The sequence below is a fragment of the Oreochromis aureus genome, linkage group 1 (genome assembly GCF_013358895.1).
Source record: "Oreochromis aureus strain Israel breed Guangdong linkage group 1, ZZ_aureus, whole genome shotgun sequence".
Lineage (NCBI taxonomy): Eukaryota > Metazoa > Chordata > Actinopteri > Cichliformes > Cichlidae > Oreochromis > Oreochromis aureus.
Genome location: NC_052942.1, coordinates 15,659,786 through 15,684,755, shown reverse-complemented (window position 1 = coordinate 15,684,755; position 24,970 = coordinate 15,659,786). Strand labels below are relative to the sequence as shown.

The following is a 24,970-nucleotide window of genomic DNA, read 5'->3' as shown; positions in this document are numbered from 1 at the left end:
GTACCCCCCCGCCCCAGATTACTGAATGTGTGTTTCATGCAGTGCAGTTGATACCAAGTAGTTGATGAAAGACAATACTGCAAGTGGGATTCAGTTTAGTAACAGAGCTGTCCCAGTTTACTGGTGGAAGCATTGGTATTTTTGGTATAATGACCTGGGGAACGGGAGTTTGAAGGACACTCTGTTGTGGCAAAAAATGCCAAAAAATGAATCGGACATCAGTTATAGAAACAATAGTCTTTATATAGGACTTCAAAAAAAGGGTGTACAAGTTACATGTACATGTACATGTTACATTGGCAGATGGTGAAGGGCATAAAGTTGGTCACAGAGTTTATCATCTTTAATAACAAAAATGTATAAATACAAAGAAACACTTTTTTTTAAAGTCTATTTGATTTGTGTAGTCCAGCTTTTCTGTTACACCTCTTCTGTACAGCACAGGAAAAAAAAACACCTGTGCGACCTCTATCATAGCTCCTCCAGCAAGCCTGCTCTGTCCTCGAGATGCATTGAAATCAGACATCCAGTAAGATGCCACACAGAGATTATTTTCGGGGGTCCACATACAGAGGAGACACATTTACTGTGACAGTAATAAATGGATAAACAAATTGGCTGGGAATCAACACATCTTTATTCTCTACAATATCTGATTTTATTGATTAATTTGTTACTCCTACTGCAGTTGTGCTCATCAGTAAAAACACACTAGGTAGGTCAGTGTATAGGTAAATCTTTCCACTATTAAAGAGTCACACCAGGACTTGTATAATGAACTCCATAAACCCAAGAACGAATATCAATGGATATTAGTGTTTCTGTAAAACCACTATTTTTTTTCCTTTTCTACAATTTCTTCTACAATTACTTCTCCTGATGTATGTTGTACTTTGAGTCTTAAGGCACAGTGGTTGATGTCATCAGAGACTGAAGACAACCATCACAGTTTTATGTTTTATAAAAAGAAAATAATAAAAATACACCTACACAAATATGCCAGAAAGAAACATTTCTATCATTACTAACACTCGATGATTGCTTTTTTTGCTTGTTTGTTTTACTTCTCCTTTAAATAACGATGTACCCGTAATAACATTCACTACAAAAAAAAATCTTTTATGATAAAAATCTTAGTTTCAAGCTTAATCCTTACTCTTAGATAATGAAATTAATCATACCAGTGTCATAACCAAAGGAGTAGAAAGGCAAATAAAGTAAAATATTATATCAACTACTAAAACATTAAAAATGACTGCACATAAAGTAAGTTGAGTCAATATGTTTGATAAGCCGCCATAACATGAACATTATTAACAGTTGCAAAACTGACCAGTTATTTACCTCCAGGAGTGTTCGTGCATAATAATGCATGAAAATGACTTCAGAGCAATACAAACTTCAACCTTTTTGCTCTTTACGATGCAATAAATTAAAGCAAGTAAGACATGTTAAATACATTACAGAATTAGAGTTGAGTAACTTCCAGGATTAATATACCACATTAACCATTTCCTGGAAACATTGTGACATTCTCCTTTGTAAAGGGAAATGCAGGCTGTCACATGAGTGGATGTCTGCAGATGCATTGCACAGTATGTGTGCTGTCCATAAACATTATATGAGCTGGTACAGGCCCATGTTACGCATATATCACACAGAGAGACATATGTTTAATTTTTTTTCGTTGCTAGGCGGACGCCTGGCACCTGGCAATGTTCAGGTGTCTAAAATAAACTCTGAATGTAAATCTACCTGTATATTCATATTAAATCTCTGGGTGCTCTCTGTGGGACGGGCAGGTAATGGCGTAGCTTCTTTCAGAAGGAGGCGGAGTGTAACACCCTGTGTCACCTGTGTCACCCTGTGTCACCCTTTCAGGTGACACAGCCTCGCAGAGCTGTAAGGCCCCTGGTGATGAACCTGTATTCAAGGCCTCCTGCTGTTTCTGTTTAGAAGCGAGTCTTCAAACGATGCAGTTTCCCTGTCTTATCATAACAAAGAACAACAAACAATCACACTGAAGTTCACTTCATTAAAATGCTATCGTTAAAATGACAAAAAATATGAATCTGTAACACATGTTTGAAATAGTATCCCACCTGTGGCTCTGTGATCGCAGCCAAGACTTTTTCGCAGCCAAATAATGATGTTGCATTTAAACATAGTATAAATAGCTACTGTTAATACCATCAACACAGCGAGAAAAATGCATAAACCCATGGCGAGATGTGAAACAGCTGTAGGGAGTAATGGAGAGTAATCAGAACATTAACAACACACTAAGACACTTTTATTTGGTCAGAATGAAGGTGACACCCTTTATTGATAAATAAACGCATTAAAAAAATACAGATTACTCTGAGTTCACTGATTCATACCTTTCTGCTTTAGGGTGATGGTGACAAAGCTTGTTTCATAGTCAGATTGCAGTTTACAGGTATAATTTTTTGACAGATCCTCCTCTGACACTTGTCTGAAGACTAGAGATGCTGTCATGTTGATTTCCTCTGTGTTGTTGACACTGACAAGGACATGAACAACATGATTGAGGCAGCTCTAAAAGCAGAATTCAAAGCTGTGATGGATACAAAACATATCAGTTACATATAATCTGCGTGTGAAATATTTACCATGTATAATTATAGAAAACGGGCAGACTGCTATTTGTCTCCACAAATGAATCGCCATTTAACCAGAACAATTCATCAATGTCTGAAGACGTTACTGCTTTACAATCAATCACCACTGTAGAATCTAGAAAAAGCAGAGTTTTCACAGATTTTATAACTGATTAACATTAAAGCTTTAGCCAAGAGTGTGAAGGTGTATGAATATAGACAATAACTCACCTAAATCTACATCAAATTCTTGGTTGTTCTTTGGTGAAATGATCACTGGCGATATAAACGTTTCTATTAAAAAAGAAACCAAAAAAAACCAAAAATCTGAAACCTTTTGAAAAGCACACGTTAAAGTTTTTGAAAATAAAATGTCACTAAACTGGTTTTATTACCACTTGGCTGGACATCAAGTTTCACTGACATATTTATTTATAAAATGACTCAAAGTGTTCAATTGGCCATACCGTTTTGTTTTAGGGTGATGGTGACAAAGCTTGTTTTATAGTCAGATTGCAGTTTACAGGTATAATTTTTTGACAGATCCTCCTCTGACACTTGTCTGAAGACTAGAGATGCTGTCATGTTGATTTCCTCTGTGTTGTTGACACTGACAAGGACATGAACAACATGATTGAGGCAGCTCTAAAAGCAGAATTCAAAGCTGTGATGGATACATAAAACATACCAGTTACATATAATCTGCGTGTGAAATATTTACCATGTATAATTATAGAAAACGGGCAGACTGCTATTTGTCTCCACAAATGAATCGCCGCTTAACCAGAACAATTCATCAGCGTCCGAAGATGTTACTGCTTTACAATCAATCACCACTGTTGAATCTAGAAAAAGCAGAGTTTTCACAGATTTTATAACTGATTAACATTAAAGCTTTAGCCAAGAGTGTGAAGGTGTATGAATATAGACAGTCACTCACCTAAATCTACATCAAATTCTTGGTTGTTCTTTGGTGAAATGATCACTGGCGATATAAACGTTTCTATTAAAAAAGAAACAAAAAAAAAAACAAAAATCTGAAACCTTTTGAAAAGCACACGTTAAAGTTTTTGAAAATAAAATGTCACTAAACTTGTTTTATTACCACTTGGCTGGACATCAAGTTTCACTGACATATTTATTCATAAAATGACTCAAAGTGTTCAACTGGCCATACCGTTTTGTTTTAGGGTGATGGTGACAAAGCTCGTTTTATAGTCAGATTGCAGTTTACAGGTATAATTTTTTGACAGATCTTCCTCTGACACTTGTCTGAAGACTAGAGATGCTGTCATGTTGATTTCCTCTGTGTTGTTGACACTGACAAGGACATGAACAACATGATTGAGGCAGCTCTAAAAGCAGAATTCAAAGCTGTGATGGATACAAAACATATCAGTTATATAGAAACTGTGTGTGAAATATTTACCATGTATAATTATAGAAAACGGGCAGACTGCTATTTGTCTCCACAAATGAATCACCGCTTAACCAGAACAATTCATCAGCGTCTGAAGACGTTACTGCTTTACAATCAATCACCACTGTAGAGTCTAGAAAAAGCAGAGTTTTAACAGATTTTATAACTGATTAACATTAAAGCTTTAGCCAAGAGTGTGAAGGTGTATGAATATAGACAATAACTCACCTAAATCTACATCAAATGCCTGGTTGTTCTTTGGTGAAATTATCACTGCTTTCTTAGTTATTTCTGCACAATTTTTTTTTAAAAAGAAAAAAGGCTGATATTTTGAAAAGCACATATTAAAGTCTTTGAAAATAAAAATTTACAGAATGTGTTTTTCTTACTGCTTGGTTGGACATCAAATTTCACCATAGTGGTCATGTTATATATTTGACCATCATACAGGTAAGACCAGGTGCAGGTATAGATGCCACTGTCCTCTTTTTTCACACTCGAGAAGTAACCGTCTTTTGGTGATGGCTCGCCCTCCTACAACATAGCATACATGTTGTATATGAAAAAACAGTAAAACACTCCTTTGATCTCATTCACACAATCTGCTCTGTTTACCTTGTGACATGTAGTGCTGTTTCTGGTGATATTCCAGGTATCAAAGAGAATATTGTTATCATGGCAATATAAAGTGCAGGACTTATCTGTGTAACATGTTTTAGAGTCCTGGATGATTTTTCCAGACTCTTTGGACTCCATTGTGTATACTCTGAGGTTGATCCAAGAACGCCTGCTGGAATTACTGTCGAGAAAATAACAAATATATAAAGTGTTTAATTTCCTTCTCTTTTGGAATCCATCACTTTAATGTTTTATTAGTGAGAGTCTTTATAATTCAGAGAAGATGAATGTGAATGACTTTAGTGATCCTCGCCATGCTGGTCATGTCCAGTGAAAACATACACATCTTTGACTCTCCACCTGCTCTATTTTTGCCAGCTCCACAGTCTCCAAAGCATACATCATAGCAGGCCTCACTCCTATCTTGTAAAACCTTCCCCTTCACTCTTGCTGTTCTCCTTCTGTCACACATCACCTGACACTAGTCTCCACCGGCTCCACCGTTCCTGTGCTCTCTCCTTTCCCTCTCTTGTGCATTGTCTATTGCTCTGAATTATTAACTCCAGGTATTTAAACTCATCCAAGTTCATGACTTCAACTCCTTGCATCTTTGCTTTGCACTTTGTTAGCATTTACGACAACCTAGCATCCTCAGTTGTGCTTTTGGATTCTTCTAACCTCGGATGATTGTCACATAGATGTTTCACACCATAATGCCAACAAGTAACCTGGTCCAGGACAAAGATAAAAAGCACTTTTCTGGTGCTGAAGGATGTTCAATAACAAGCTTTCAAAAGTAACCACAAGATTAAAGTTGCTCTGCTATCCTGTAGTGTAGGAAATAGTAGTTTATATCAGTGTGTGGGCACGACTTCTATTCATAAATCAGGTCTGTGGCTCTGTTTGATGTCAGTCTTAGATAATAAAACCATTGTTGTGGGAATTGTTTTAAATTTTACCGAAAAGAGCAGGAGTAATTCCCCTGATGGTTTACTGAAGCTCTGAGAATGACAAGGATTCTTCCATGAACCAGCACACCCATCTGCCTCTGCTCAGCTGATGTTGACATGTTGAAGAGTTTCATTTCATCCACGGTGTGACTGGTCCAGAACACCTCAGCATCTCCATCACTGTACCCCATCACAGGGCACTGAAGTACTGCCATCTCACCTGCTTTGACATGTACTTCCTGGAAACTCAGTGGGCACACACCTGTCAATGACATTCATAATGACATATGAAAAAAGCACTGTTGTAGACCAAAAGGATCAAATTTGTCTGATTAATCTAACTCCGGCTTCACAGTGCAGTCACTAGCAGTTTTCTACTTTTACCCTGAGCTGATGTCACAGATATCTTTAAATGCCACAGCATATAACCACAGAGTGCAGGCAGCACAGCTAACAAACACATCATAAAGCAGCTGCAGATTTATCCTAGTGAATCTACAACTAACTGTTATCCTGTGCACATTTTTCTTTTTCACTTTTCTTCTTTTCCTTTTTTTCCTTCATCACCAGAGGGATAAGCCCCTTTTGATATCATATGAGCATCACTGTGATTTGGCTTGATGTGCGGCTGTTAGCCATCCCATCTTACCAGCTGGTAGACACAGGCTACAGCTTCCCCGTCATTGCAACTGAGTTTTACATGGTAGAGCTTAGCTAGCCACAAATGAAGCCAAGTCATTGTAATTATTGCTAGATATATTTAACGTGGAACTCAAGTCTCCCTCTAGTGGCAGCAGGAACATATTTATTTTTCCAAAACTGCCATTATAGGTTTTGAAGGAATAAAGAAAGTCATTTTAACATCTGACCTGTTTTTCTTTTTATTTAATTCTTTTTTGTGTTCATTGCGTGTTATGTCTACACGTAGGAGCCTGCATTTTAGAGATATCTGTTGAACCAATCAGTAATCAGTTCAATCTTCAGTTCAGTATGTTGGTGTACAGTTCTTTACCACTTTCTTCCAAATGAGTCCAGTGCTTATAATCAGGCAAAATTATTATTTGTCCTTTTATAGCTAGGTGTACAGGTGGTAAAGTACACAGTAAACCTTAGCTGAGCTATTATGTCATCAAGTATGTGACCTCCTGTCCTGGGAATTCTAGCTATGTGACTGGTCTGTTAAAGGAACAGATTTAAGAACCATTTGCTTAAGTTCACTTCACCTATAAAATGTGAAGGTCGAAATCTTACCTGCCCAGAATAACAAAAGGACCAGAAGTATTTTTCCATTCATATCGTCAGTCTGAGGAACACCTATAAAGACACACTGCAGCAACCATACAGAAAGTGAAACTTTTCACTTCCCCAAGAAAGAAATAGTGACAAACATATCCACGAGAGGAAAAAAATACATAATCACGAGCGAAAATGAGATCCTCGAAAGTAAAACTCAGGGGCGCGCACAAATAAGAGATCGCACGCGCGAGAGTGCCTACTGTGAGCGTGGCACTGTCAGGTGTCTGCCTGGGAGTAGAATGCTTCGCGCGAATCAACTGAGCCGTGTGGAGGGCGGGGCCTAAAGGAAGAGGTCCTAATGTGGTTGGTCACTTTAGTGGCCATTTCAGGTTAGTTCCTTTAATCCTGTCACACCCAGGCTGCAACAAAAACCTGTTTTAAACCGTATTTGTGCACATTTTATGAAAATACAATTTACAGAATTAATTATCAACAGTTATTATTTGCCGTGTAGCAGTGGATATACCGACAATTGTCCCTGCACTACTTTAATGGTGAATGATTTGTGTGTGTGTGTGTGTGTGTGTGTGTGTGTGTGTGTGTGTGTGTGTGTGTGTGTTTGTTGTCCGAAACGTTTGACAGAGATATGATTCCACCCACATATCTCTTTGTTTGTAAGCACAGCTTGCCTGGATTGTGTGTGTGTGTGTGTGTGTGTGTGTGTGTGTGTGTGAGAGAGAGAGAGAGAGAGAGAGAGAGAGCTTTACTTGGGACAAAGTGGCCATGAAGGGCTTTAGAACATGTGCAGCACCTGATATGTGTGAAGTGCAGAGTCCTGTAGGTAATTAAATGGTTATGGGAAGTTTGAAGCTACTGATAAGATTGTTCCAGAAACGTATTACTTTGAATGCATACAAAAACTGGACGTGGTCAGTCCCATGCAAACAAATCTGCAGTAGCAGCCTGGCCAGTAAATAAAGTTCCTTCACACTGACATGAATACTTTAAAAAATGCAGCTCTCAGTCCAGTAACACAGTGGTAATGCAAAACTTTTTTTTTCTTTTTCTTTTTGCAGTGTTTGTGATTTGATAAGCCTGAGAACTAAGAATTTTTGACCCAAAAGCTTTCATATCCTTTTACTTTCAGGATGTGAAAGTGACCTCTGCAGTAACATCCCTGCTTCTGCCAACTGGTTTTCGGTGGTTTTTTCCTTCGAAAACCAAAAGAATATGAAAATACCATCACAAGTAAGAGCAATAAATTCAGAAAAGGATGTCTTTCAAATCATCTGTGATTAACAAATCACTAAAGATACGATAAAAATATTTTATGCTTCGATGGGAACACTTAGAAATAAGCTGGGTGGGAGATTGGGACAATAAACAAACAAGAGCTACATCTCAGGGCTCAGTTACCATGTGAAATATTAAAGTTCATGATAGCACAGTTAGAAAAGGACTGACTTGTTTGGAAGGCTTGCAAAGAGAAAGCCTGCTCTTTCTAAGAAGAGCACATGGCTTATATTTAGAAAAACTGCATCTGAACAAATCACAAGATGTCTAGACCAATGTCCCTTGCACAGGCAGGGCCAAAGTAGAGATGCTTGGTGTAACCAAATGCAGCATATCAGAACAAACCTGGAATAGTTCTTTCATAGCTGAGCACTCAAAGAGCTTTATACATCATTCCCCATTCACCTGTTCTCAAAGAAGCACTTTTTTCTGTTTAGGTGCTTTCTAACATTCACCCTCCAACAGATGCATAGGAGAGCAACTTCAGGATAACATCTTGCCCAAGCAGCCAGGCGCTGAATCACCAACCTCCTGATTAGTAGATCTGATCTGCTCCGCCTCCTGAGCTACAGCCATGTGTAAGTTCACCACTGAAATGTTAAACTTGTATGAAAAACTGCAGACCCCCCGTTCCCCTCCACAGGCTATTTTTAGGTCCTAAGGAGGGTCTAAAGTTAAAGACAAAGACCTCGACCTCTTTAAAAAAAACATGTAGTTTCCTGAAATAACTTTAAAGCAAGTCTGTTTCAGGCAGTGTTTTACATCAGATAGAAAATGCAAGTTTCACTGAAATACATGAAAGTAGGGAGCACCTGCAACGTGTTGTGGCAGTGGCCTGCATGCTGGGGAAGCAAGCTAGATTATTTCGAGACCATGAAGAAATGGTAGAAAGCCACACCAAAGGCAGTTTCATATAGTGCATGATATTTTTAAAGCAGTTCTTACAGTGGTTTACACCTCCATCAAACCACACATACACCACATTTGTCAGTTAGAACGACATGATGCTTTCCAGGCTCCCCTGTCTGTAACAGCATGTTTACACAGACATCTACAGATGGATTCGTTTTGGAATTGACTTGTGGAGCACATACGTTGGTCAGCTGTTCTTCTGAGTTAGAGGATCTTAAAAGGAAATTTGTATTTCCTTGTATGGATTGAGTGATCTGTGAACTTGAGCAATGATTTCCTGGTAAGAATGAGGAACTGGTTAATTTAGTCATGCAGTCCAACATCAGGCCATTTCTTGTCTGAGCTACACTTGTCATTGCTAGCACATTGGCCCTAAGCCAGAGAAAGATCCTACATATTTCCACATATGTATAACCCCTTTATCTACTTTACATAAAAATGTGTGTGTGTTTGTGATTTTATTTTTTTATAAATCTTCTATGATACAACTAGTCTTGAAATATTGTTACCCCTTTACTTTGTCACATGCAACAGCATAACAGATCTAAAGAAGTGGATCTTACCTTAGATTTGAAAGAAGAAACTGTTTCTTTTTTTTAAACAGACACCACAAAAAAGTTCCCAGAATACTCTCAAATCAAATTTTAGAAGTCCCCATAGGAAATGCAATAATAGTAGATCTGTTTATTCAAGCACATTATAAAGTCTATTAAGACGATCCATAGTGATTCATCGATTTATTAAGTTTTAAGAAAAAAGATTAGATTCATGAATTAAAAAATCTATTTAAAGAGCTGAAACCTTAAGAAAATGACAGTAAACTGTCCATATTCCTCAACATTTTGTTATGGGGTTAAAGTGGTTTTAATGTTTTGTTTAGTGTGTTTTATTGGTTTGGTTTTACAGTATGGTTTTATGCATGTTTGTATATATCCGTGAAGGTTCTCAATCGTCCAGGCCATCGTAGTCTAAGGAGCTTGGAAAGAAAAGCGTCTGGACTTCTTTAAGTTGCTTGAAGTCGTTTCACCTCTCATCCGAGAAGCTTCTTGAGTTCTAAGGTCACACGAGCCAAGGTGTGAAAACAGGTGTAGGTCACAATCAGCCAAGGTTTCGGGTGAACTCATAGTGAAACCTAGCCCAACCCTATCATGTGATTTCCTGAAGTCAAAAGGCCCAGGATGTGAGTGGGGATTAAGGCGTCTGGGAAGGGATCTCAACACTGGAACATAGATGGCAGACAGTTGGTGTCGTAAACCACCGCCTCTGTTCAAAGATGGTCATTCACAGTGGACATGGATGGCTTCTTTCACTCCTCTTTCAAACCATCCGTCTTCTCTGTCCAAAATGTCCTCAAAGGAGTGACCTCTGTCCTTTAGATGGAGATAGACAGCCGTGTCTTGTCCCGTGGAGGTGGCTCTTCTGTGTTGTGCCATGCGTTTATGAAGTGGCTGTTTGGTCTCTCAAGTGTAGAGGTCTGAGCATTCCTCGCTACACAGTACAGCATACACTATGTTGTTAAGTTTCTGTTTAGGAGTTTAGGAAAACTCATAAATCACATGATAGGGTGGGGCTAGGTTTCACAATGAGTTCACCCGAAACCTAGGCTGATTGTGACCCACACTCGTTCTCACACCTTGGCTTGTTTGATTAGGTAGAGGATTGATAGGGGGTCCTTTGTCCCTCTTGGGGGGAACACTCCCATAGGGCTTAAGTCTGGGACTCTCCACCATTTGACCTTAGAACTGAAGAAGCGTCTCGGATGAGAGGTGAAAAGTCTTTAAGCAACTTCAAGATGTCCAGACGCTTTTCTTTCCAAGCTCCTTAGACCATGTTTGTATATATTTTGTATGCTTTTATTTTGAAAAGTGTTTATGTCCTACCCCCATCTTAATCAATGAAATTGTCGCACGCGCTCACTCTGTGTAAAAGATGGGAGGTGAGGGCAGTCAGGCAGCCACAGAGCATGTGCAGAAGTGGCACAAGCATGAAGACAGCAGAGCTTCAACAGGAGTAACAGGACGGATAGGTCAGACCAGATGGATGCCAAGGGACTTGTCCTGGGAATTGTCTGTGGAACTGGTGTCAGATATGATGGAGGACTTGGACCCAGTGGCTCGTGCTATGCTCACACTCCTGGTTCCACAAAATTACAAACACAGCTTAAAATGAGAGCACTTGATTTTTCCAAGCTGACTCCAATAATTACTTCTTCCAAACCATCAACATGTCTATTAAACCCCATCCCTACAAGACTGCTCAAAGAAGTCATACCATTAATCAATGGTATGACTTCTTTCTAAAATTTGATCAATCTATCTCTGTTAACAGGGTACTTACTACAGGCATTTAACCCTTTTAAGCCCAACATAGAACCACCAGACCTAATCTTTAGATTTTTACGTGCTATAGTGACATTTTTTGGAGCATTTCAAGCTTTTATGCATCATTACAACTGTTATATCCCAAATCTTAATAATATGTATGCAGTAAGTCCATAGTATCTAAATAAATTGCTAAAAAGTGCAGTAAACTACAATGAAATTGAAAATTGTTTTTGTTTTTACACTTTTTTCTAGTTACAGAAACATGAAAGATATGCCACTCAAAATTGTAAATGCAAAAAAACAAAAAAACAAAAACAAAAACAAAAAATGATTCCAAGCACAGGAAATTTATTTTGAGTGTCTTTAAATTTCATTTTTGAGATGCACAAATTTTTATTAATTGCAGCAAAAAATGAAAATGGATATTATTGTGCACAATTTGCAAAAAACAGCATCAAAATAAACTATTTCCAACAGTGCAATCAAACCTAAGCGTCCCGGGAACAATACAGAAAGAGGGACAAAGTCAAACATGACTTTCAATAGCACCAGTGGACCTTTCACAGGCCCTGGAGGGGAAAAAACACAAACAACAAAAAAACTACCTTTCCCATGAAAATGATGTCACTTCCTTTTTTCGCAGGTAATGACAGACATGTGATTGTTTGTGCTGACAACGTGATATTGATTATTCCAATGTAGGAAGTCCTATGAACAGCTGATCAGATTGGCAGAGCGTGTGTCTGGATCATGTTTTTGTTGTTGCATGCGCTTTTTATGCAATTTTGTCAAAGCCATTAGTAGTTGGAAACTGCAGCTTGGGACAAGTTGAATTCATGCTATATATAAGTAAAGCTCCTTCTTTTTCATATGTAAAATAAAAATCAATAAAATGATTGCTCTAGCTTATTTGGTTTCAATTCTACAATGATTTAAAAGTTGATATGCAAATTGGATCACGGGGGCTCCTGAAGGCTTGGAGCCAGTAATTATACCATTACTTTAAAACCACTTCGCCCAGTTGTTTTAGCTAATTATTGGACAATCTTGAACGTTTTTATTTCAAAGAGTATTAGAAACAGCTAAATAATCATCTTTAGAGGAAAGATTTGTTTGAAGAGTTTCATTCATGATTTTGCAGACAGATGAGAGCTTCCTTATTGAACTTACAAATAAGGTTGATTTTCATGTGTAGGTGAAGCCTGTTACCTCTTTATTCCACTGTGAATGAAGCAGATAAAAGATTTGGAGTTCAACTTTCATTTGTTTATTTTACCCTGGAATTCTGAGCATGAAGTCCAAAGATGTGTTAATGCTGGATACATTAGAGTTGTGCATGAGACCACAAGACATCAGTACAGTAGCATGTGTTTTATGAGATAATAGTGGGATGTTCTTGCTTGTTTTGTGTTTGTGTTTGTTTTATTGAGCAAAATGTGTGAGCATGGCTATGCTTCTGAATTCATCTCGCTTCATTTTACTTCCACGGGCATATCAACTCTATGACAGGTCCCAGTGAAGATATTTTTGGGCTCACATTGTACTGGAGCAAACACAGCAGTAGCATAATAAATAAAATCAATAGTATAATTTCAGCTTTTGATCAGCATCATGGACAACAACTGCAGTCAGAGGTGAGGCGAGTGGACACACATATCTAAGCTTATGCTCTAACCCCAAATCATATTTTTCAACTAAACTACCAAAATCCCCAAAAGCGATTTAGCCTTGCTGAAGTAACACAAAGACAACTGTGATCTCTACAAGCACTGAAAAAAAGAGAGAACAACAGGTCTTCGCAGACTGGATGAGGTCATCACGACAAACAATCACACTCATTTAAAGAATTGCTCATTCAATGAGCTTTTCCAGTGGACCAGCTTCTAGATGTGGCACGGACTCACATGTATTACAACATATATTTTCAACATATAATTGGTAGCAATGTTTCAGTCCTTCACATAGACACAAAGGCAAACTACTCACCCATCAGAACTTCGTCTTTCAAGCCTTGCTCACAGCAAAGTCAATGACAGCATTGCTCAGATCCAAAGTCCTGACAGCAAACTCATCCTCTCTCTGCTCTGCTTCCTCTTCTGAGAACCACTTTCATGATTTACTTGCTAACAATAAGACAACAAAACATGCCTAGTTGATGTTAACAGGTTTGTGAGCGAGACAATGGTCATGAAGGATAGATTCCAGACCTATAACATGCTCCTCCACCATCCAGATTTTTCCAAACAGGTGCCTGTTTAAATTCATTTCATTAGGAAAAAAGTGATGGAACCTTTTTATATGTTATAAAATATCCACTTTTCAAAAGAAATGTGGATAAAATTGTCCAATGTTGTATGAAGCAGTGTTCCTTTGACTTTTTGTGTGACTGAGCTCCTCTGTCTTCTGATGCAGACGCATTGCCTATGCTCCCCGGTTCCTCATTACTAAGACCCATATTTTGTTGGGTGGTGAATTTGTAGCTACATTGAGCCCCCACAGCCACTAGGTGGCCCCCAAGCTCAGCCTCCGTATGTTTGGGGAGAATTAAAATGACATGTCTTGATTTGTGGCCAGACATTTAATTTAAAAATGAAATGAAGGACATGATCAAAGATAAGTTGCAGTGACAGAAAAGCTGTGGCTCATGTTTGGGGAGTAATCAATTCAAAATCGTCATTAGTTTGTCATTCAAGGAATGATGTCTACTGACAGGTAAAGTGGGATCACTGACAGCGTGACATCACGTCAGGAGGCAAATAATGGTAGCCCAAGCCACAGGCTGCCTTGATGACATCAAAAAGGGCTTATCCATCTCAACCCTCAAGAAAAATGTGCACTAAAAGTTAGTTGTAGATTCACTGGGCTGCAGGCTCTGGAGGGCAAAACTAGTTTTTGACTAAGTGCTTGTGTACAATCAGCATCAGGCACTACAGTACAAGAGACCACAGAACACGATGAAGAGAGCCTCTGGGATGTTTTTGACAGCAGGGTAGGTGAACCAACCATGGATAGGGTGTCACAGATAATGCTACTGTTGAGGTTCAACACTGCCTCTAAGCCCTATATGTACCAAGAGGAGATGACCGTCTGGATTACTGAACCAACATGCCACCATATTCCCTCATCTATTCCAGCTGGCCAATCTTTCCACTCCAACCACATCAGTCTCCCAAGAGAGAATATTAGTCAAAGCAGGAGAGATTTAGTGCAAAAAAAAAATTGTCTAAGTAATGTTGAACACGTTGTTTTTCTTAATAAAAATAATTAAACGTGCATAAACACACCCTACAAATACTGATTGACGTCTTTATGTACAGAAGCACAACCTACAATTACTGACTGGTTCAAACAAAATATCCTTCCATACAAATAATACTATAAACTAACAGAAAAGGTGATAGACAAAAAGACAAAGAGACATGAAAAAATTGGAATTTATTGAGTGCAATAATTTAAAATCCAATTTATTTGGCCACCAGATGGCGCTGTAGTGTGTTCCAAATTCTCCAAAAGATCAAATCTTTTTCCAAAACGGCTGTTCCAAATGATTTGATCTCTCGAACGCTTCATTTCTGCCATCGCAAACGCAAAGCTTTAATATGAAATACAAAGTCCAGAAAACCAAAGAATATGTAAATGAAAGGCTGGGAATCCAATGTCTCCAGAAATCATTAAACATATGGATACAGAACCAGAAGGCTTAGCGGGACAACAACAAAGTACAAGGGGAGAATGGGACAATACGTTCAAAATGTAATGAGGGAAGTGGAAAAGGGTGGAGAAGACAACTGAAGACAACTAACCAAACAAGACAGGAAAGTTAAAGTTAAAGACACAGGGAATAACAAAATAAAACAGAGATACACAACTGAGTGGGGAAAGATATCTAAACAGGAGAAGAAGAAAGATGAAAAAAACACAGATAAAAGTGAAGGAAAAGAATGGGAACAATAAAGGGAACTACTAAACCTAAAGTCATTCACAGTTTGTTCAAAATAATAGCGGTCCAACATAACTAACCAGATCACTCAGTGTTTTTGGTATAAATCGTATTATTACAAGGCAAATAATTTATCAGTAGGTGCAGTAGAGTCAGATAGACCAGCAGACCCAACATTAGTGATATGAATGCACCTGAGTCTGTGTAATTGAATAATTAAGTGAAAGGGGAGTGTTCAAAATAATAGCAGTGTGGAGTCCAATCAGTGAGGTCATTAATTATGTGAAGAAACAGGTGTCATTCATATGGCCCTTGAAGCCAGCACATGTTGCACATGCAATTCTCTCTGAAAACCTGAGAAAGATGGGTCATGCCAGACATTGTTCAGAAGAACAGCGTGCTTTAATCAAAACATTGATTGGAGAGGGGAAAACATATAAAGAAGTGCAGAAAATCATAAGCTGCTCAGATAAAATGATCTCCAATGCTTTAAAATGGAAAGCCAAACCAGAGAGACTACCATTCGAATGGATCGAACAATAGCCAGAATGGCAAAGACTCAGCCAATGATCAGCTCCAGGGAGATCAGAGACGGTCTGAAGTTACCTGTGAGTACTGTGACAATTAGAAGATGCTTGTGTGAGGTTAATCTATCAGGAAGAAGCCCCTGCAAAGTCCCACTACTAAAAAAAAAAAAGACGTGCTGAAGACGATACAATTTGTCAAAGAACATATCGACTGGCCTAAAAAGAAATGGAGAAACATTTTGTGGACTGATGAAAGTAAAACTGTTCTTTTTGGGTCCAAGGGCCACAGACAGTTTGCCAGATGACCCCCCAAGCACTGAATTCAAGCCACAGTACACTCTGAAGACCGTGAAGCATGGTGGTGCAAGTGTCATGATATGGGGCTGTTTCTCTTACTATGGTGTCGGGACTATTTATCATATACCAGGGATCATGGATCAATGTTCTTACATCAAAATACTTGAACAGGTCATGCTGCCTTACGCTGAAGAGGGTTAGGCAGCATGGAAATGCCCTTGAAATGGGTGTTTCAACAAGACAATGACCCCAAGCACACTAGTAAATGAGCAGCATCTTGGTTCCAGACTAACAAAACTAAGGTTATGGAGTGGCCAGCCCAATCCCCGGACCTTAATCTAGGGATTGCCTGCTGTTTCTCAGGAAAAACCAAGAAATGCAGAGCAATTGTGGAAGGTTGTCAAATCATCCTGGGCTGGCATACCAGTTCACAGGTTTCAGAAGTTGGTTGACGCCATGCAACACAGATGTGAAGCAGTTCTCAAAAACAGTGGTTAAACAACTAAATATTAGTTTAGTGATTCACAGGATTGCTAAATCTTAACGGTTTTTCAGCTTGAGTAAATATTTAAGTTGAAAAATGAAATGAAAAATGCAGACACTAAAGTAATTGAACTATTGATAGTTTTTTTCATCATGCTTTGATGTAAAATAATGTGCAGTGTTCCCAATGAATGGAAATAATAATAATAATTTTGAGCTTTACTCATGTTTTAAAACATACTGCTTTTATTTTGAAGACTGTATAACTTAACTAAAGGTACAAATAAGGAAAAAATAAAAAAACAATACCAGCAATCAAAAGACAACACGATAAACAAAACCCATCAGCATAAGAAAATACAAAATAACACTATTAAAATAAAAATATAACCAGCAATAAAAGTGTCTGTATAAAAAGATACATTTGTGTGATGGTTATGAATAAATATTTCCTCTAATATAAAAAATGTTATGCTTTTTTCCAGACTAAATGAAGATCTTCCGGATTAGTGAGATGCTCTTCTCCAGCTTACAATCTAAGGAGCTTGGAAAGAAAAGCGTCTGGACTTCTTAAAGTTACTTGAAGACGTTTCACCTCTTCAGTTCTAAGGTCAAATGATGGAGTCCAGGATTTAAGCTCTGTGGGAGTAACCCACCGAGAGGGACATGGACCCCCTGTTGATCCTCTACCTAATCACACGAGCCAAGGTGTGAAAATGGGTGTACGTCACAATCAGCCAAGGTTTCGGGTGAACTCATAGTGAAACCTAGCCCCACCCTATCATGTGATTTCCTGAGGTCAAAAGGGCCAGGATGTGAGTGGGCGTTAAGGCGTCATTCACAGTGGACATAGATGGTTTCTTTCACTACTCTTTCAAATCATCTTCCCGGTCCAAAATGTGAACATTGGTGTCCTCGAAGGAGTGACTTTGTCCTTTAGATGCGGATGGACAGCCGAGTCTTGTCCTGTCGAGGTGGCTCTTCTATGTTGTCCCAAGCGTTTGTGAAGTGGCTGTTTGGTCTCTTTAATGTAGAGGTCTGGGCATTCCTCGCTACACTGTACAGCATACACTATGTTGTTAAGTTTCTGTTTAGGAGTTCTGTCTTTGGGATGAACCAGTTTTTGTGTGGCTGGGTCTGAAGTACACTGGGATGTTGTGCTCGGAGAAGACTCTCCTGAGTTTTTCTGATAAAGATGCTACATAGGGGATGACAATACTGTTGTGTTTATCTTTCTGATCCTCCCTAATTGCTGTCTGATCGTCTTCTCTGTGCCTCTCTTTGTTGACTTGATGAAAGACCAAATAGGATAACCACATGTTTTAAGAGCTTCCTTTACGTGTGTTCACTGGAGGAATTACAGTCTTACATCCTAAATACTGTACAGTCATATTAAAGCTCTGGGCGCCTCTGCGGGGAGGTAGGTAATAACGTAGCTGCTTCCAGAAGGCGGAAGAGGGCAGCATGGAGCTTTTTCCCTTCCAGGTGACACAGTCTGCAGCCTTCCAGAGTTTTAAGGCCTCTGAAGATGAACTTCTGCTCAAGACTCCGGCTGTCTGAGTTTTAATCAAAACCACGTGAGTCTGCAACTTCTTGAGGGATGCTTGGATACTATTCAGCAGGTCGACTCCTGAACCAGAATCTTCTGAGCAGGGGACCAGAACCACTGTCTGACTCTGCTTTATGCAGTGTAAGACAGCCTCTCCTACAGGAGCAGACAAGCACAAATCAGATTGCGTTGTTTTCCCCTTGTTTGAATTTGTAAGTACTAAATTTAGAATAACAATTATGTAAAAATATGAAAAATGTAAGCACCTCTATCTGGTACAACATCAGGACTGTAGAGACAGAGACTGTAACCAAATCTGTTCTTCATTTCACTCTCCAGCCTTTTTCTGTCATCTTCACTTAGTCCTTGATCTGTGCTACTCTTGTAATACATCAAGCAGGCGTTGTAGCTTTTTCCATCTAATTCAAAAAAACAAAACAAAACAAAAATGTTGTTTTAAAAGTGGATGCAATAAAGCAGATTTTTGCAGTTCTGACAAGAATGTGAACACAGACGATGTTTGAATTAGCAAAATGTATGAATACTACCTGGGATGGTTCGATGGCAGCCAAGAATTTGACGAAGCAAAAGCGTGATGTCGACTTTAAACTTTGCATAAATAACTGCTGTTAGTACCATCAGCACCAGCACAAAGCCCACAATACATAAAGCCACAAAGGAAGAGGAAGGAGCAGCTGTAGGAAGTGATGGGGATTTTCTAAATTATTTTATAAATTAGCTCATCTAATAAATAAACACATTAAAGAGTATTATTAAGTACTCAAAATATTCAGCTGGCCATACCTTTTTGTTTTAGGGTGATGGTGACAAAGTTTGTTTCATAGTCAGATTGCAGTTTACAGGTATAATTTTTTGACAGATCGTCCTCTGAAACTTTTCTGAAGATTAGAGATGTTGTCATGGTGATTTCCTCTGTGCTGTTGACCCTGAGAAGAAAAGGACTGAGGCAGATGTAAAAGCAGAATTCATATCTGTGCTGATGTAACTACATATAACATCAGTGTGACCCACAGTGGACCTGTGTGTGAAATATTTACCGTGTATCATTATAGGAAACTGGTAGACTAGTGTCTGCATCGAAAAATGAACTTCCACTTAACCAAAACAAGTCATCAAAGTCTGACATCATAACTGCTTTACAATCAATCACCACTGTTGAGCCTAGAAAAAGCAGAGTTAACACAGATTGTTATAAACGATTAACATTTAAGGTTTAACCAAGAGTGTGAAGGTGTATGAATATAGACAATAACTCACCTAAATCTACCTCAAATACCTGCTTGTTCTCTGGTGAAATTATCACTGCTTTCTCAGTTATTTCTGCACAATTGTAAAGGAATAAAACCTTTGAAAAGCACATATTAAATCACTGAAAATAAACATTAGCAAAATGTGTTTTTCTTACTGTTTGGTTGGACATCAAGTTTCACCGTAGAGGTCATGTTATATATTTGACCATCATACAGGTAAAACCGGGTGCAGGTATAGATGCCACTGTCCTCTTTTTTCACACTTGGGAAGTAACCGTCTTTTGGTGATGACCCGCCCTCCTACAACATATAAGCTCAATTTTTAAGCAGTCAGGAGTCAAATTTGGTAAAACATTAAAATCCCGTAACAATATTTTACAGTTTGATCTCATTCACATAATCTGCTCAGTTTACCTTGTGCCATGTGATGCCACTTGTGGTGATATTCAGGGTGTTAAAGGAAACATTTTTTTCAGGGCAGTACAACTTGTAGGACTCCTCTGTGTAACATTCTTTAAAGCTCTGGTTCATTTGTTCACACTCTCTGGACTGTGCTGTGTATACTTTGAGGCTTATCCAGGACCGTCTGCTGGAATTCCTACCAAGGAAAGAAAACAGTAACAGGAAGTTTTTAATTTCCTTCTGAGCAACAAGCAAAATGAAAAAAAAAAATGTGAAAGTAAGAGAAGTGTTCATCTACTTAGTGAGCTATTTGTCCATCAGGATTTATTATTAGCTGAGAAAGTTTTGTGCTGCAAACAGTGAAATGAAACTAACATTTCCGGGATTCTGTATAAAAATCCCTCTCAGCTTCACCTTCAGTAATCCATTCCTTTAATGCTGGATTACTGAGAGACTCTTCTCTGACCCACAGAAGATGAAACCTGATGACCTGTGATACACTCATGCTTCTTGTGTGCCTTTGTCTGAATTTATTTTACCTGATTTATTTATTTTACTCACAACAGAACTCAGAAAACAAATGTTTTGAGTGAGATCTACCATTTTAGGAAAAATTTTGAATTTGATGTCATGTCTCAACAAAATTCAACAAAACACTTTTCAACCAATAAAAGGTTGAGATGGAAGTGTTTCTTGCGTTACACATGAAAATCGTGATTTTAACTTTAGGCCTGCAGGCAGCACTGGTTTAAATTTAATTTACCATGAAAATCACAGCATGGGCTCAGGAACACTTTTGCCATCCACTAATGCAGGTTAAAGCACCACCATGCAAAGAACAACACAATCCACAAACACAGTCATCTTCTATGATTCAAAACTCTTTGTCAATGCACTGAGGCAAAGCGAAAAACTGTCCTGAGATCAGACGGAACAAAACTTGAAAGATTTTTTGGCAACGTGTTACACAAGCTTGCAATAATGCATGCTGAAAGGTATATAATGCCCACAAGCGACCTGGTTCAGTACAAATATAAAAAGTGCTTTTCTGGTGCCGTGATGTTCAATAACAACCTTAAAATGTAATACAAGTAAAACTTGCTCTGCTATCCTGTCATATAGGAAATAGTACTTTATGTCAGTGTGTGGGCACGACTTTTGTTTGATGTCAGTCTTAGATAATGAAACCATTACTGTGGGAATTGTATTAAATTTTACCGAAAAGAGCAGGAGTAATTTCCCTGATGGTTTACTGAAACTCTGAGAATGACAAGGATTCTTCCATGAACCAGCACACCCATCTGCCTCTGCTCAGCTGATGTTGACATGTTGAAGAGTTTCATTTCATCCACGGTGTGACTGGTCCAGAACACCTCAGCATCTCCATCACTGTACCCTCTGTAAGAAGGGCACTGCAGTACTGCCATCTCACCTGCCTTGACATGTACTTCCTGGAAACTCAGTGGGCACACACCTGTCAATGACATGTGAAAAAAAAAGCTTTGCTTTAGTCTAAAAAGATTATATTTGTCTGGTTAATGAAACTCAGGCTTCACAGTGCAGTCACTAGCAGTTTTCTACTTTTACCCTGAGCTAATGTCACAGATATCTTTAAATGCCACAGCATTACCACAAAGGGCAGGCAGTACAGCCTTAGCAGGCTTCCAGAAACTGGCTAATAAGAAAATTGTGGGGGGGTTTTGGTGCAGGGGCTATAATAACTTGTTGCAGACAGAGGGATTATTGAGGGGCTCGGTAAAGAATCAGAATTAGAGAAATAAGTATGACATTTAATGTAAAAAATGTTTTAGATTCCCCTAATAATGTAAAAGAATGTAAATGGTTATTGTATGCTGTGCTATTTTGAAGGTTCTGCTCTGTGAATTCTCTCCATGCTTCTTTCAGTTGGCACACTGACAGGTATGACGAGACGCTGACCTAAATACACATTTGTAAACATAATTTCTCCTGGCTGCAGCATCCCAACTAATTCTGCTCAATGAGGAGAATAAATGAGAAATTCCCACAAAAAAAAGTCCAACTTTATTTTTAAGACTGAACTTCTTAAACTCTTTTTCATTCATAGTTCAATGACGTAGGTTAAAATTCATTTGGAAGGAGATAGTTTTATCCCTGAAAAACCCTGTGTACTTTTGGAATTTTGTCAACAAAGCCACCTGCCCAGTGAAATTCCTAGAAATCAAGGGGAAAATATCAGTCATGGAAAGGCAACAAGGATGCACGAACAAAGGACTGAACTGAGTATTTTTTTTTGTGTGTGGATGATTTAAGTGGAGACAAACTGAAATCCAAAAAGATAAGCGTCAGGAAATAACTCCAGGAAAAAAGCACAGCTACACAAGAGAAAACACTGATGTCAATGCAAACAGTGTACAAAGTATGTGCTCCAAATGGTCTATGGGCTACTCTTGCTTGAGCTGCCTTTGGTCCGTCAGCCAGCCGTGGACACACAAAGAGGGAAAACGGTTGCTTCATTCATTTTTCCAGCCTACTTGTCAACCAATCTGAACGCACAGTCCATCTGCATTCAGTGATGTGCTGTTGGAATTTTGAAGTAAAACACAGGAACACATCTGCAGTGTGCGAAAATCCCTTGCCACTAACTGTCCAATGTACATGTACACTGATGGACACATTTGCAGGACCATGAATGCTTTAGGCAGCCGTGGACTTATGCTGGTGGTTAATCTGTTGACGTTTAAGCAGAAGAGCTAAAGGAATGGTTAGCAGGCTAATGATGCAAGCTATAATAACCATGCCCAGTCTGATCTTAGGGAATAAATGGAGGGGTAGACAGCTTAGGAGCCCAACCAAACAAGTAACTAGCCAGATGGGGTGTTGTGAGTGCAGGGGGAACTGGCTTAGCAAGATTCTGACAAGAAGACCGATTGTACTGTAAAGCCCACGCCCCAATGACCCACCTTATATCACTGATAAGGTTGTTCAACACAGAGTTAGGAAACAGAATTAAACAGATACAGACTGGACTTACTGGAAGTCAGATGGGCATATGAATAATAATGAAACCATAACACAAAGAATAGTGCTTGGATAGGGTGGGGGTGCTGCAGGGGCAATGTTTTGTCAGGGGACGATAAAATGGACAAAAAGAATTTAATCATACATCAATGAAAGAAATCAGAGGAAGAAAGTAAAAACAAAACGGAGGATGAAAATGCCTTACATTGCCTGTATTTAGCTTTCTTTATACTGCCTTAAAAATAAAATCTCTGCACACCTGATGCAACAACAGGTGACTATGAGGGAAAATACAACCTCCCCACACTGTCTTGATTGTCACCATTTTATTGAATCGCATTTCATTCCAACAGACTTTCATCAGTTTCAAAACTGTTTTGTTTGTAACTGATAAAAGTCAGTTGGAAGGAGATCTTTTGATTGAATTAATTTCTTTACAGATGTCAGCTTTGGAATTTCAATCATTCATCTTCCACCAGTATTGCTTAAAAATAACTTTTTAATGTAATGATCTCATCACTTGTCATCACTTTTAAAAGGCATATTACTCACAAGGATAGGAGCCTGGCGAATGAGTACTGACACACGCTTTGCTCATATGCCTAATATTGTGGGTTTATTTTTATAGTAGCTTTGTATACTTTAATAAGACTGCAAATTCATTCTTTGAATAAACATATTTTTGTCTGTTTAGTTTTTTTTTATTTTTTTTTTTTTATTCACGCTTAAAACACCGTTAAGCACTCAGTTTAAACTCTTAAACATTTCTAACAGTGTTTAATATACGTTTCATTGTAAATGTTTGTTTTTTTTAAATAAAAGAACAATGTTGTTCAGATTATGAACTGTAGGTTTATATTCTGTCTAAACAAAAAATAAATTCACCCATAAAATATGAAGAGGTCTTACCTGGTGTCGATGTAAGGAAGATGAGACTCAGCAGGAGAAGGCTTATTTTTCCGTTCATATCGTCTCACCTCAAAAGTCAGCAAGAATCTTCTTAGGAACGAAACTGCAATCCTGGTGCTATGCACGAAGTTTGGGTGTTTTTATAGGCTTTCGCCTTGTGAGTCATAAGTTGCTGACGTGAGACTAAGGAACTTCAAAGTGGTGGTTACTGCCGCCACTGTCGATTACTTCCAATGCTATCTTTGATTTTTTTTTTTTTCTCCTTTTGTTTTTCATGCTTCTCCCGTTTCTGGGTGTACGAAGCCAGTTCAATATAACAAGAGTATTTTCCGGTTATCTGCGAGGCAAAGGAAGAACCAGTTGGAGATCACGTAGGTGTCTTATCAAGCTTACCAAGCTTGGCTCCCTGCTTCAGGGTGTTTACGTGGTGTCAAGTTAAATATTTGCGGATCACGGGATTCCCATGAAACGATCCCTGTGAGTTGATGATAAAATGGTGATTAACCCCCCGCACACACACACACACACACACACACACACAATAATAATTATTATTATTATGCGACAGTGCTGCAAAAAATTGGAAATGAACAGTAAGATAATATTTTATTTAAATTTGATTGAATTATTTTAATGAATTTTTTCTTAGTGGGAAAACCGAAAAATAAAACAAAATAAAATATTCCTTATCAAATTATAATAACATAATATTTACCTTAAATATACTATATCAAATATTTTCGAACCCAACAATAACATTTCTCACTATTGCCAATTAATTTTAAAAAACTAAAAAGAGTAGGCCAAGTTATAAAAAAAAAAGAGTAAATTTACCAAGTCTTGAAAAATAAAACTGAAAAATAGAATAATAAAATAAAATATCCATCCAGATCTTTACAACCAACAACATAAAATTGATCTTAATTGGATAGACTAATTCTCAAATAAATTTGCAAAATAAAGTAAGAATAAAATAAGATTAAATAAAATTTCAATTCTCAAATGAATTTGTAGAACGCAACTAATTTTGTCTTGTTTTAAGCTTGTTTGTTTTGCAAGGAACTGAACTCTTTGTTTGCAACCGAACAGCTCCACTCTCCTTTCTCCTCAATCCACTCTCCAACAACAGCCTCCTGTTTCCGTTTCGTAACTGCTAGCTTGACTGACTTCGCAAGTGAGGGCTCACTTGACCGCAGTTCCAAACTCTTACTGATTCAT

General features: G+C 38.3%; 1 protein-coding gene and 1 long non-coding RNA gene across 3 annotated transcripts; one reads left to right on the top strand and one right to left on the bottom strand.

The window, feature by feature from the left end:
- Positions 1-222: 222 nt before the first annotated feature.
- Positions 223-24,019, bottom strand: LOC116311685. Of its 2 annotated transcripts, none has more exons than XM_039608913.1 (15): positions 23,753-24,019; positions 21,062-21,317; positions 19,856-20,039; positions 19,597-19,741; positions 4,270-4,332; positions 4,051-4,174; positions 3,799-3,941; positions 3,562-3,624; positions 3,343-3,466; positions 3,089-3,231; positions 2,853-2,915; positions 2,634-2,757; positions 2,382-2,524; positions 2,103-2,240; positions 223-1,988 (listed from the first exon to the last, which is right to left on the bottom strand). In XM_039608913.1, exons 1-15 carry the CDS (start codon positions 23,808-23,810, stop codon positions 1,930-1,932), a joined length of 1,830 nt encoding a protein of 609 aa, XP_039464847.1. In that variant the 5' UTR covers positions 23,811-24,019; the 3' UTR covers positions 223-1,929. The 2 variants fall into 2 exon arrangements, with proteins under 2 accessions (XP_039464847.1, XP_039464856.1); XM_039608922.1 differs by lacking the exons at positions 19,597-19,741; positions 19,856-20,039; positions 21,062-21,317; positions 23,753-24,019 and adding exons at positions 4,431-4,575; positions 4,657-4,840; positions 5,619-5,871; positions 6,861-7,131.
- On the top strand, positions 7,134-8,693 carry LOC120438553. The gene is made up of 3 exons (XR_005611989.1): positions 7,134-7,234; positions 7,993-8,093; positions 8,576-8,693. It is a non-coding gene; the product is annotated as an uncharacterized LOC120438553 (long non-coding RNA).
- Positions 24,020-24,970: the final 951 nt, after the last annotated feature.